Raw genomic sequence first — 15,052 nt, 5'->3', positions numbered from 1 at the left:
ATATAGTTGCTTTTAAGTATATACCAAATATCATCTTCCTTCTTTCCTTTCTTGCTCACACTTTTTTTTTTTTTCTTCGTAATCTCTTTCATGGTTTAATTCTTCTTCCACAGAAAATGGATAACAATCAAGGTCAGTCAATCAAAGGAGGAAAGATGCATGTTCTTATTTTTGAACTTGCCAAAGGTTTCGTGGCAAGATTCCCTCTCTCAAACCACGCGAAGGCAACGCAAGTCTCAAACTACATCAAGTCCGCAAAATTTTTGATGCAATTAATTGGATGGAGGTATTCGATACAAAAACTCAAATTATTGAGAGTTTGAGTCATCAAATCTTGACGAGAAAATATGCAGTAGTTATAGGTATCTAAGACCATCTACTGAGTCTCTAAAATAAGTCTCAATAAATTGATATTATTTTAATAAAATTTAGTTGTGTTATTAAATTTTAATTTAAAAACAAAATTAAACCAACAATAAAAGAATATGCGACTTAAGAATCTCTTAGGAGTCTCCTCAAATACGCTGGTTTTTCCAAAGCCAAACAAGACATTTTTTAGCATGCTTATTCCCTTATTTCCGGTTTCAAAAGTAAATGTTTCTAGTTTAAGTGTACCTTGATATATTGTATCATCTGCAAGCCTTTGGATGTAATTGCATTGTCCCCTTGTCGTAGTCACATAGGGAGACTTGGATAATCCATCACGACTTACTGCTTAACAAAGATATATATGGAGAGCAGGAGACATATCTATAAACTAGCAATGGCTGTATTCATCATTTTATTAGAGAACGTGTTATATAGCTGTCATCTGGAAATTGTTTTTAGGTTTCCTAGTTTTGATGTTAAACTGATGGATTTTTGTGGAAAGTTGTGGTTTTGTGGACAGATAAAGTATCTGTTAATTGGTGCCATCACGAGACAACAATTTGGTGTGCAAAAGGTGTGCTTAAAAAATGTCAATGGAAGATTTCACGGACACTTGAGTGATTTGACGTTGTGTATACAACCAGTGAGCCATATGATGTAGCTAGTGCATGCCCTTGCAGCTACACTTTGATGAGCCATGATCATGTGAACACTGAATTATTCACTATCATTTGTATTTTTTTTGAATAATTATATTCTTGTAGTGTTTTCGATTATGCTTTAGTTTGTTTTGTGTTAATTCATGAATCTTAAAGAAGACGAAGAAAAACAATGGATGATACCTTAAACTCAATACCGTAGCCACAAGCTGAATGAATCCTTAGACTTCTCAGTTTTGGTTTTGTATGAACTATGTACATAGTTCTTCTTTTTTTTTGTTACTATCAAATATAATGAAAAAAGACTTAAACAACCTTAATTTAAGCAAATATCTTGGATTTTTTATGATATTCATAATTTTTTCTGCTTTATCTGGATAAAAAAAAAAATTTCGCTTCGTATAAGACATTCAGCCAAATATCTGGTTTGATCTGTAATAATTTTAAAAAAAAGAGATTATAAAAGAATGAAAAAATGTATAGAAAATTTTAAATTTAACTCAAAAAATTGTGATATACTGGTCTTATAATTAATATTTATGTTTTCTTTTATTTTTAACGGATACTAAATTTTTGTATTTGATTTGCTCAGTAGAGTAATGGTTATCTGTATCGTTACGATCGAATCAAGGAATTATAGATTGCATCTAACACATATTTTACCCTTCACTGCCCGTCACAGCCAATTAGATACCTTTCCAATTTCTTATTGGGACCACCATATGACTGATCGTTTAGAACAAATTTCCAGTTTTACAATCCAATTTTTTTTTTTTTTTTGAAGAATGTAAAATTGTATTCAATCAAAAAAGTTTTTACATCGAGTGCAACTGAAACTGAATGTGCTTTGAACAAAAATCAAGCTATTCTAGAAAGTTGTAGACAGAGTGTTTTAAAAACATTCAAAAGTAATACTTTTAGCTTCGTGTCGAGAACCAGAGTTCTAAGCCATCGTCGTAGGTGTGATCACCCTGAGTTCGAATGGTACTCAGCCTGTTGCGAACCGTCTTGTCAATGAGCTTGATAAGTCGAGCCTGGTGGGAGGGGTTTCCTCCATGCCGTTGTCATTCCGTTCTCGCCAAATGCCATATATGGTAGCTTGGAGTGTATATTGGAGGATGAACAGAGAAATCCGATCCTGCGAGCTATCTTTCACAGGGCTGAGCACCTCATGCCAATTCGTGGTGTACCTATCTCGTAGGAGCCCTCGTATCAAAGTTTGCCAGATCTGATCTGAGAATGGACAGTTGAAAAAGAGGTGATCAACTGTTTTAAGAGGATGATTGCATAACACGCAACTGGGATTGGCGTTTGCATTCCATTTGATCATACGATCCCCTGTGGAGATACTGTTGTGCATTACCGTCCAGTGGAAGAAAGAATACTTAGGCGTAGCATATTTGAACCAGACCACTTCCTCCCAGCCCCATCGAATGTTGGTCTGTCGAATTTGCAGCCATGTATCTTTTGATCTAAACCTCTGTTTGAATTTTTCGTGACCACATTTCCAGAGTGCTACATCTTTCAGATCGTAGTTTGCACTGGCTCTGTATTTCTCTATTTCGTCCTCGACCTGGTTCAGAATCCCAACTCGATGTCGCCTGCGTCTATGATGTTTGAGGACCATCTCCACTGTTGTATTCTCTCGGATACCAAGATCTATACATCCCCTCTGACCCATAATATCAACGAGTCGTCCTGACCAATGATCAAACCAGAACGATGTAGCCGAGCCACTTCGAATATCCATGCGATGGAAAAGTTTTGCCACTGGTCTTAACTTTAAGAGTTTCCTCCAAATCCAAGAGCCAGCTTGTGTCTTTTCCTTGATTGACCAGAAAAAGTTTTTGCCAATCAGATTCTGGTGAGTCCACGTCACCCACAGCGAGTCGCGAGCAGATAGGATCCTCCATATAAGTTTTAAACTCGAGATCTTATTGGTTTCCTTGAGAGGACCAAGACCAAGTCCTCCCTCACTCAACGGTCGAGTAACCATATTCCAGGAGATTTTTGCTTTGTGCGAATGAAGAGATGGGCCAGACCAGATAAAGGCAGAGCACATCCTCTCGATTTCTTTAATACAAGCACCCGGCAATCTAAAGGCCGCGAGCCAGAAGTTTGCTATGCTTGAAAGAACAGAACGAACCAATTGTAATCGACCAGCGTAAGAAAGGAATCGAACTGTCCAACTTTTAATTGTAGTTCGAATCTTTTCTATCAACGGTGTGTAGTCTGCAGACGTCATCTGCTTCGTAAGTAAAGGCAGCCCCAAGTATCTTACTGGAGGTTAACCCAAGGCAAATGGAAAATCAGCAAGAATCGAATCTTGCTCGGCCTGTGCCAATCCTGCCATGAAAATGGTAGACTTCTCCACACTAATCTGCAGGCTTGAACAAAGAGCAAATTCATCAAACACCTGTATGACCCCTTCTATGGATCTCTTTCTACCATCCGTGAATACCTTATCATCCGCGAAGCACAAATGTGTTAAGGGGATATTTTTATATCTGGGATGGTAGCCAAACTTCCGATCAGCCGCCGCAATATCCAATTTTTTTGATAAAGCATTCATGCAAATGACAAACAGATATGGAGATAGTGAACATCCCTGCCTCAACCCCCTTTCGCTTCTAAAAAAAACCAGCTAATTCACCATTAACCTGGACTGAAAAAGATGCTGTCGTAATACATAAACGTATCCAATGAATGAACTGTACAATCCAAATTTTCTGTTTTCTACAATTTGTTCTTTTTCCTTTTTGCCTAAGAATTGGAAAAAGGTATCATCTCTTTAGACAGTCGGATCAATCAATCTAAACCTGGTCCAACGTTCAGGAAAACCCCTATCGAACATTTTCGAAACATAAGTCTTGAGCTTATATATACCTCAGCTGTGAAGCTCTTTCTTCTTCCCTAAAACTTACCTCTAATCTCTCTTTCTCTGCTCAAAGCTTTCGAATTTCTTCTCTGTTATCGCTAAAACTTGCTATCTCTGTTCGATTGATTGATAATGGCCGGTAAAGGAGAATGTCCAAAGATCGGAATCGATCTCGGTACTTACTCTTGCGTCGGAGTATCGCAACACGACTGTGTTGAGACCATTGCTGATGATCAAGGTAAACAACGACGCCGTCTTGCAAAGTCCTCCCCGACTCTGAGAGGTTGATTGGTGATGCCGCGAAGAACCAGGTCGCCGGGAACACTGTCATTGGTATGTAATCTCTCATCCAGTCTTTCTCTTGATATGTGGCTGCATGATTCTGATTTTCAGGGTTTATAAGATTGTTCTTACTTCGATTTTGATTTCATGCATATATCGGATCTTTTTTAGTTTTCCTTTGTTGATTTTATTGGAGATAACTTGGAATCTTGCTGGCCAAGTTATTTCCAATACGTGTCTAATTTGCTTCAAGTTAATTGCGACTAAACTCTGTTTTGTTTTTGTTAATTATGATTGATGCAAAGAGATTAATTTGATCTTCTCAGTTTGTTTTTCTCTGCTCTTGATATTAATCTGGCTGCATAATTCTGGTTTTTAGAGTTTATAGGCTGAACTTACTTCTATTTCGGTCTGCATATATAGGATCTTTTTTGGTCTCCCTTTGTTACTCTTGCTTTTCTAAGTTGCTTCGAGTGAATTGTGGCTAAACTCTGTTTTATTGTTTTTGGTAATTGTGATTTGTGACAGATACAAAGAGATTCAGTGACACATCCGTCCAAAGCGAGATAGAGCTTGGGCCATTCAAGTTCATCCCTGGAGCTGCCGACAAACCAATGGACGCGAGGATTTACTTTTTGTTGTGGTGTCGTGAAAACATGTAAAAGTGGAGAGTAGGATATGCTATCAAATTTCAGCAATCCTATACTCTTTTTTTTGTCTTTCACCAGTTGCATGGTTGTTATATTGTTTTCCTCTATCTTCATCTCTGTGGATATTCAACTTTTACATTTACAGTATAATATGAGATAGAAATCTGTGTTATTTTGTGGTAATGCAATATATAATCACTTATAAGTATGGGATTAGTTGGTAATTATTTTGACTTCTATCTAGAGGCACACTCTCTCTCTTCTCAAGTGTCCACATTATGCATCTTTGCTAGTTACTTAGATATGGGAATACATGTGCCACATTCTTAATGAGAAAAGAAAAATTGGTTACTCACCTAATTAAACCATGAGTTTTATCATTGTCATATTTATAGTTCCTTGACCTATTTCTAAATAAATATTTACAGAAAAGGACCAAATTAATAACATATATATAGTGAAACAAAAATAAATACAAGCTACTTTCATTATTCTCCTTGATCTAATATGGTGTACCGTGTACACCCTTCTAAAGCCTGTTTTTCTTACTCTTGTTGTATAGCTCTTCCACGTCTGTAGTTCGAATCATATATATCCTTCATAGAAATTCAACACACACTTATTTTAGCTATGCTAAGAAACAACAGTGAGAATATGTCAATTATAGAGATAATATATAAAAAAAAACGTTTGGTTTTAGTCATTGAGATGCTTTATTCTACAATTGAGATGCTTTTGCAGTCAAGATGACCTTCGAGGCAGGGGCGGACGCAGAGAAAAGGGTATGGGCTCACATGCCCCCTACTCTTTTTTTGTTTTTTTATTAAATAAGTCTTAAAAAAACTGATTTAATATGGTATTTAAATGAGTTTATAGAAAAGTACCCCCAATTATAAAAAAGAATATGCATTTTATTGAAAATGCCTCCAACAAAAAAATGTTCTAGATCTGCCACTGCTTAGTATCACTGAAGTGCTGATGGATTGCAAGATCATTAATTAGTCACTGAAAGGCAAGAACAAAACAAAGCTTAGTTAGACCTTGATTAAGGAGAAAAATCCAAAACTCCCAGCACAACTACCAACAAAGATAACTGTTCTTAGGTTTGCTAAAGAGTCATACCAACAACAATCTTTAATTAGAAATGAAGGTATCAGCATACAATTTCAGCTCAGTGTCTTTCACAGTGTTATTGAAAAGGAGTCGAGATCAGACCCCAAAAGAAGTAATATTAAGTTCACAAGGCAATGAGGGCAACAAACTTGAATGTAGTTATTCCTATGCAAAGTGGTTTCACAGTAACAAGTTGTATCAAAATCGGACCTGCACTCCATAAATCAACTTGAAACATCATTTAAACAACAATTAATAAGACAAAAAGAGAGATCAATTTTTTTTTTTTTTTTAAATTTCATATCGATAAAGTTTCGACCTTCGCATCACAGTTTTGGTTGCCGTGAATTTAGAAAGACATATACAATGATTAACTTCAAAATGTTTCCGCGATACTCTTTGATGGTAGAGACGTATCAAAATCCAAAATAACATACCAAGTGGTAACTCAGTAAGATGATATCACCAAACTAAAAAACTTACAAACAAAATAAAATAGTTTTCGAAAATATGAGATGTATATGTTTCATTAACAACCGGTGAATCTCATATCTTTAGGAGTGGAGTTACTTCCTTATAAAATAACAGTAAATTTTAAAAGTTGATGATTAGTTGTTGTATAAAAAACATCTAACTAAACATAAGATAATTAGAGACGCCGTTGTTGAACTATTTTTAACAACTAAAATGTCTTTAATTGTTTTATATTATAGTCAAGTGCTTGTCACAATTAATATCTGGTGAATGAATGATAAATGATATTTTTCAGTGATGTACTAATATCTATTTATGGGCATTGGGCCTGTTCTGTAAGTTGACGCTATGTCAGCGTAAATGGTGAAGAATTATAAAAGATCTCGCTGCGATCATTTTTACCAGTGTTGCAATGTAGCAAGTGTCGCTGAAAAAATCACCGTCCACTTTCAGTGATTGCAATGCTTACTGCATGATAATTATGAATGTATACTCTTCACAAACTTGGAGCGTAAGTAACTTATAATTTTGTGTTGATTTCTGCCGCAACGTTAACTTACCTAACAAGTCCTATATATATATATATATATATATATAAAATAGGATAGTACCCGTGCTGTGCACGGGATGAATGTTATCTTTTATACCGAAATCATAAACTATTATAATGTATGTATACAGGATGTTGAATGATCTTTGATTAATTGCGCATTTTGTTGTATTTGAAACAGAATTGATTTTAAGTGTTTATTTATGTTAGTACCATATTGATATATGATAAATGGACTTGATATATGTGACAACTATTTATTGATTTGTTTTGTACTATTTTTGTTTTTAATAGTTTCCCTTTTTGTAATATACAGAAATGAATGAATTTAACTGATTTCTAATTTCATTCATAAATATATATATTACGCTAATTATTATAAGAAAAATGACCAAATAAATTGAAGTGTATGATGAAAAGAAAGACAGAATTAATATATTCGGCGGGTAATATTAATATTATATTTTGGTATATTATTTATGTAATACAACCATTAGAAAGAGTAATATCCAAGTTAAAAAGGAAAAAAATAGAACAGTGAGGCATAGATGACATCGAAGATCTAGTGATGTGATAGAGAATAATGGTCTTCTCGAAGTTTTAGCTTTATCTTTCAACTGTGGGAATCATTGTTGCTGTTTGCAGAAGCTATCGATGTAACACTATATAATTTATTCATAGAATTTTGTTGTAGTTATTCTACTGTTGAAGTTGTATTAATTTAATTTGTAATTTATTTGGTTTGAGCATAGTTTTTAGTTGAATATGTTTAAACTTATTCGACATATGTTTTTCTTTTAGTATATTAAAGCTGTTTCAGATACTCTAGAGATAACTAATGTCTATTATAATTAAACATGAACGTTATTAGAAAGAGTAATCAGGTATATTTACAGAATATACTAAATAAATCGGAGATAAAAACTGAGGTTCTATTTTAGAATCTCATTTCCCTGGTTTTTAGCTAACCAAATTTTTTAAAAACATTTAGATAAATTTTATAATTTTATATTATCTAAACTACCACAAAGTTCTAAATAACAGAATAAACAGAAATTCGATAATTAAAATACGTCCTTAATAAATAGAAATTAAACAGCAAATATCCAAAAGGATCCATAGCAAAACATACGATAAGTTTAAAGTTTTAACAGAAATATAAAAGCTCAACATCACACCATAGACTTAGAAAATAATAATAGTTAAACGCAACAGATGATGATCCATCTCTAGTCGACTTTAGTTGCGCAAGTTCCTTGAGTTGAAGACGCAGCCATCATTTTTTTGGTAATCCTGCAAAATATGAATGACGACTTAATTATAGAAAGTTGGATTTTTAGTAAAGTAAAAGGAATTATATTTGAATGCTTACTTGTTCCTGAACTTATAAACTTGATCGATGGGTGGAGCAAGTAAGAAGCGAGAGAAGCCAATGTTTTCATGTTCATGGATAGTCAGTTCATCTAAAGAGATAACATAAATCATATAAGAAATTGCATGTATGTCCAAATTACTTAAAATTTGATAAAATGATCTAATAGAAATATATACATACCGATATTCTTCTTAACTGTCCAGTCAGTTAAAACACAAATAGCCAAGGGACCTGTGAATCCTTTACATCGTTCTTTGATGTCCACAGAAAAGTCACCATATGCAAAGCATTGGAAGGAATAATCCCTAAGTTGATTACAAACAAAGGGTGAAAAAAAAACAGTAACAAATTTTTTTAAAAAGATTAAAATATTATCATACTCTGCATCCTTAAGTGTGAACTCAAGAACTCGCTTTGTTTCTCCATCTGGAAAACACTGGGTGTAGACCTCGCCAATATTTTCAAGACTTCCCATCAAATCTAAATATATAATCAGATATTTCAGTTACTTCAAACAAAATCTTAAAGCATAATAGGTTTTGTATGTCTAACAAAACTCAATTAAGTAAACAGAACATGCAATGAAAAATATAGTTTGTAATCATAACATACCAACTGGATAGTACTGTGCAAATGGTTTTCGGTAGATAGCACTGAATTCAACCAAGTGGATGAATGGATCATCTGTCTGTGGCCTGAGAGATCCAGCCTTTGCCTCGTGTGTCAGGATAATTTGGTGACTGTGGTTTGTAGTCCTTCCCTTCATTTCCCATTCAGAATTGGCTATCCGAAAATTAGTTAGCCTCACTCATTTTCCTTCGGTACAGACATATTCAAAATAGGATAGTGCTCTGTTTGTAGCAAATCCATTGATCCTGTTACCCTGAAATAGTATACAGAAATATTAATAAAACTATGTAAACATATCAATCAAACAATGGATAAGTAATGACAAATATATAACTTACATTCTCGTCAACAAATATGAAGTTCATTGCCGGTAAGCCTGCGTCGTCTTTAACTGACCAGCGCTTGTAAACCTTGACCTTAATGATCCAATCATCCCTCCATGCATGAAGTTCGTTAACACCTGCGTACTCACCCATTAGATTCTTCTTTTTTCGGTAAAAGATGGAGTTTTTGGAAGACAGAAGAGAGTAGGGTTTTTTCTAGATGTATGAATGGAAAGATAAACGTTTAGTAAAGAAAATGTAGTATATATAGAAAACATATTGAACAGATGCGATGGTTGTTATTTTTTGGAAAGTTAAAACATTTTTGGAGAGTTGCAACGGTTGAGAAGATTTGGTATATAGATATGAGGAAGCAGTTATTAATATGAGAGTAACTGTTTCTGATTTTTTTAGATTTACAAAGACAATGTATGCATTGATAGCCGATATAATATAGGGAAGTAGGAAGTTGGTATATATCAAGTCAAAGTTATTTAGGGAATAGATTTACATGAATATAGATTCTCTAAATAATGAATATACTGACAATAACGTTGAAAATATTTTATTGAATCTTCAAAGATAAAATTATTTCCAATATTATCAATGTATATGGATGGAATGGTTTGTTCAGATTTGATAGTTGGATATAACATTGTTTTATGCAATTATGATATTTTAGTAAGAAGGTTATAAGGACATGTATCAGATCAAGTGCATCGCAAAAATAGAATTCAACAGTGCAATGATAATCATTGAATGAATAGTAACTTGTAATATTTGTATCATATAGTCATATTCTGTTTACTGATTAAAATAATGAGTATATACAATTAATTCACATATTTAAGAGACAATATGGAAAAAATATAAGGAAATAAGTTAAGAAAAATTATCTATGTTTATATTTTCATATGAAACAGTTTTTTGAGACAACTGAATATATATATTAGCTATCTCATAATGCAAATTTCAAACATATATATACATATCAATACTATGCGATGTATGTATTATGAGAGAAATTTTATAATACTAATAAGCAGACAATTTATATAGTTAAAGCAAAATATAATGTCCAAATATTTAAACTTAACAAAAGATAAGAACACAATGTATCTTATTTATCATCCCACAGGAAAGTTCAAAAAATAATCAATATTTCATTTCTTCTGCTTCTTCGATGATGATGTAGCCTCGGCATCATTCTTCATTGCTCCTTTTGACTTGTTTGATTTCTTCTCATTATTCCAAAACCTAGTTAGACAAATGACATATATAAAAATAGTTATGATTTATGTAAACAAATTAGTGAAAAAGTAAGATTGACAAAATAAAAATTATTACATTTTACAAAAGGATTCCGCTACTTCTAACTCATGGTGAAATTCAAATCTTGTTATTCCACCTCTGCTTTTGAGATATATATATTACCTGTAAATAAATACGTGTATTTTAAAAACATGTCACCATATTTATAAAAAAAAGATATAAAGGTTATACTGTAACACAAACCTCCATCATTTTTGATACTCCAATCAGTTAGAAGACACAAAGCAGGAATATTTCTAACATCCCATATTTTGTTATTGAAATCAACAGCTAATTGTCCTACGGCATTGCACTGAATCTGCATATCACTACACGAAAAATATGAAGTATATAATTACCCTTTTAGAAAAACTTAAACTATAAAAAACAACATAATGAGCAATGCTTACTTGTGATCCTTCATTGTGAAAGTGATAGAAGGAGTCATTTTGTTAGGCCTATTTGGGCAAGTTTGATCTTTTATAACCTTTAGTTCTTCAGTACTAATAACAAAATCCAAAAGATCTGTATACATATATATATATATATATAAGGACCTAATCAGTTCTTATCAACCTAAATATTATACACCTATCTCAATAAATATTGAATTTGAATATAAAGTTAGAATGTTTACCAACAGGGAATTCAGTATCGGCTTCGCCTTTAAGATTTTCTGAGAAAGAATAGAAGCCCTTTCCAGATTCCACTTCCCTTGGTTCAGTATCAGTTATAGTCGTATTTTCCAATAACTGTATAGCCCAACCGATTGGAGAATTTGGTTCTGGTAATGGATCTTCAAAGACCACAAAATCTTTGATAGTCTTCCAATCACCCTCGTTAATTTCTCTATCATATAACTTAATCAAACCGGCATGATACAGATATGCTTGAACCATATCACCCTGTATAGAAAAAGTTATGTTCCAAAATAACCAATATAAGAAATTAGGAATTATTATAGTTAACAAACCTCTTCGTCCATGAGCATCATCTGTAACGAATCACGATTAGGAGTTCCTTGATCGATCCATTTCTTCAGTATCTTAGCTCGGAGGCTCCAATTTGTTCTATCGAGATGAAAATCGTTGATGTGGTCATAAGAAGCCATTACCCTAGTGTGTAGATTTCTGTTTGAAAGAGAGAAAAACAATTTAATAAAATGGATGTTACAAAAGTTGGACGACAAGGATATCTTATTTGACAGGATATATAATAATTAAATTCTTAAAATAAAACCCTACACGTTAAAGGGATTGGAAACCGATTATGTAACCAATACGGTAATACAATTTATTTTATTGAAAGATTCATTCATTTTGGAAAAGGGTATATGCATCGGTCAATCAACTGAACTCTTTCTGCTAAGTATGCAGCTTTTCTGAAATTGAATATATTTAGGCAAACTCATATTAGTCAAACTAATTATTATGAGATGTATTGAATAGTGAAATATGTTTTTCATAGTGAATAAGGATATAAAATATATCTAAACATAAAATCATACATATATTCCCACAAAAATACATTTAAGTATTTAGGCGAGTAGATTCATACAAATATTTCCATAAAAAATATCTTCAGTTGATTCATACATATATTTAGGTAAATATTTGTTTACCATAATGTGTTTTTCATATATGATGTCTTTGGTAACTGTCGATTAAATTAAACTATTTATAGTATGGTGTTTAAATATGAAATCCTTGTAATTTATATATGTTTTGTCTTCTAATTCATTACTTTGTTAATTCAGAATCATCAACTTGGAAAATTTACATATTGTTTGTCTAAATAATTATTCACTTTAAAATTTCATCTATGATAAATTGTACTGAATTAAACCAAGTATTATTGAGGTAGACAAAATAAAGAATATCATAAAGGTCGATAGAACAAAAAATTAAAATATAACAAATAAAATAAAAGTCTAACAGAGAATCTAATTCGACATGTATCTGCTAGATTATTTTGAATTACTGTCTTATTCATGCCGCATCCATGTGCTCATCCTCTATACCTACATAGTTCAACAAACATATATTGTTAATATAAAAAAACATAAAATTCTTAATAGTATGTGCATTCATCAGTTCAAATATAAATGAAATGTCCACATAATCAGGATTACCTATTTAAATCAATAGTATAGGGTGCACCTCCTACCATTGAAACATGTCCTTCTGACTATACATTTTCGACATAAAGAACGATCATACAATTCAATAGTTTTTCATAATTAGATATAAAAATATGATGACATATGTAACATACGTACCCTCAAAATGATTAAATGGTTTAACCGTGGTAGAGATTATGAATTGAATCATTTTGTTGTATGATCGAATAGTGTTACACGATGGTATTTGGATAACAGCAAATTCATCGATTTCAAACCATGATCCCTCAGTCAGTAAACAATCATACTTCTCAATCAATTTCTTTGTAACTATGGCCTGGATCTTATTACCCTGTTAGAGAAAAAAAAACACCAATTATTAGTCATTAGTTTAACAAAATATATAAGTAGATTCTAATATAGATATCATATTTTTAACCTCGATATCTATCATATTCATATCAAGAGTAGTCCCTTTATGTCGACTGTAGTGCTTCCACTTCTTAATTAGTTTAAGACGCACAGTCCATTCTGTTGTAAACTGATCAAGATCCGAAACTTTGTCAATAAGAAGAGACATTTTGTTTTCTATTTAAGTCTGATTTAGAGAATGAGATTCTATATGTAAAAGATAAACATATATATATATGAATTAGAAAAGAGTTAACATGTTAGAGTTTTATTGATTAACTTAACTAATAAGAAATATATTAGGTAACAGAAAGATTATGAATCAACCAAATATTCGTAAATCTTGATTAAATTAAATACATGGTCATATATCTTATAGTCATGTACTAATCTCGGAAACTATAATAACAAAGATCATATATATGTATGGGTACTATATCAATCATTCAGTATCTATACAAACATTCATATAATTTTTTATTTAAAATCTCATACAACTTCTTTCATTCAGTATATATATAAAATCACTAAGTGCTGAATAATTTGATCATGTAATACATAAAAGGCCATTTCAATGATTTCGAACAAATATATAACAAAAAATATCATTGTATACGAATTACAATTGTTTTGCATAGCTAGAAAAACTTAAATGGTAAAAAATGTGGAATGATTATTCGCTCCAAGGAAGAGTTTTATATAAATTTTCCTGAAAATAAATTTTCCTTCCAATTAGTAACAATTCATCATATATAAATCAAATATATAAAGAATATAAAAAATAGTAACTTACCAAATAGTTCTACTTGATAAGCTTCTGGAATATTTCTTTGAAGACGACATTCATGGTCTGTTTCTGTGGATTGCCTTCTTTGTCAACAATGAGAACCTTTAGCCCTGCTTTTGACTTAACTCTGGATAGAGCAACATACAACTGACCATGTGAAAAAACAGGTCTAGGCAAATATAAACCAACACTTGAGAGTGTTTGTCCCTGACTTTTATTGATGGTCATAGCAAATGAGACCATCAATGGGAATTGTCTCCGTCTCATTCTGAAAGGGAATTTGCCTTCAGGAGGTGAAACAGACAATCTAGGTATATAGACTTTCTGACCGAGTGTATGTTCCATTTTATGAACTGCTTCTTCATACTAACATGCATAGTTTGATTCTGCATGGCAATAAATAATAAGCAAAACGTTAAATAATATATATGATCAAAATGGAACCGTATGAATATCGAACAAACAAAGTACAAAACAATACCAGTTCATCGACAACGACCATCTCCATCGTCTCGATCCCATTCAAATACTGTTTCCACAACTTCAGTATCTTGACACGGATCCTCCATTGAGTTTTGAATGGTTTTAGGGCAGTGAGGGATGTGAAGGTCGACATCGCAAACTTTGCAAGAGGGAGTATGTAAGCTAAATATTGCTTAGCTGGTGTGATGAATTCGATATCAACAGTGGTAACTATATATAGTGAAATGACGAATGTGGTGAGTCTAGGGTAAATCTTCGATACAATCTTTAGAAGAGGGAAAATATTGTAGGCGGGCAATTATGAATTTGAATTTGAAATGACATTGAAATATGTTAGATTTAGGCAATTTTGATATATTTTAAATTGCAATATTGCTCGTTTTCCATAAAGGGTCTATTTTGTTTAATTACTCCTACATATACGGAAATACGGAATATCTTGATTTAGGTAGGTACAGTGCATCTAAAATATATCAGAAATATAGGGATTGTTTAGACTATCCAAACAATGATTTGTAAGTTGGTTATATAATTTCAGAGTGATACGGTTACGATAATATAGGAAGGTAATATAATTATGAACTGATAAATTAGGAATATGCATACATTGATTCCATTTATGCTTAACCATATAATTG

At 32.3% G+C, this 15,052-nt stretch overlaps 1 protein-coding gene and 1 pseudogene across 1 annotated transcript; one reads left to right on the top strand and one right to left on the bottom strand.

Moving 5' to 3' along the window:
* Window positions 1-2,016: 2,016 nt before the first annotated feature.
* On the bottom strand, window positions 2,017-3,024 carry LOC112088339. Its single transcript, XM_024158581.1, has one exon. It carries the CDS (start codon window positions 3,022-3,024, stop codon window positions 2,017-2,019), a length of 1,008 nt encoding a protein of 335 aa, XP_024014349.1.
* Window positions 3,025-4,038: 1,014 nt separating this feature from the next.
* Window positions 4,039-4,850, top strand: LOC112088323 (annotated as a pseudogene).
* Window positions 4,851-15,052: the final 10,202 nt, after the last annotated feature.

The sequence above is a fragment of the Eutrema salsugineum genome, unplaced genomic scaffold (assembly GCF_000478725.1).
Source record: "Eutrema salsugineum unplaced genomic scaffold, Eutsalg1_0 scaffold_8, whole genome shotgun sequence".
Classification (NCBI taxonomy): Eukaryota; Viridiplantae; Streptophyta; class Magnoliopsida; order Brassicales; family Brassicaceae; genus Eutrema; species Eutrema salsugineum.
Note: the sequence above shows the minus strand (reverse complement) of the source record. Positions and strands in the feature narration are given on the sequence as shown.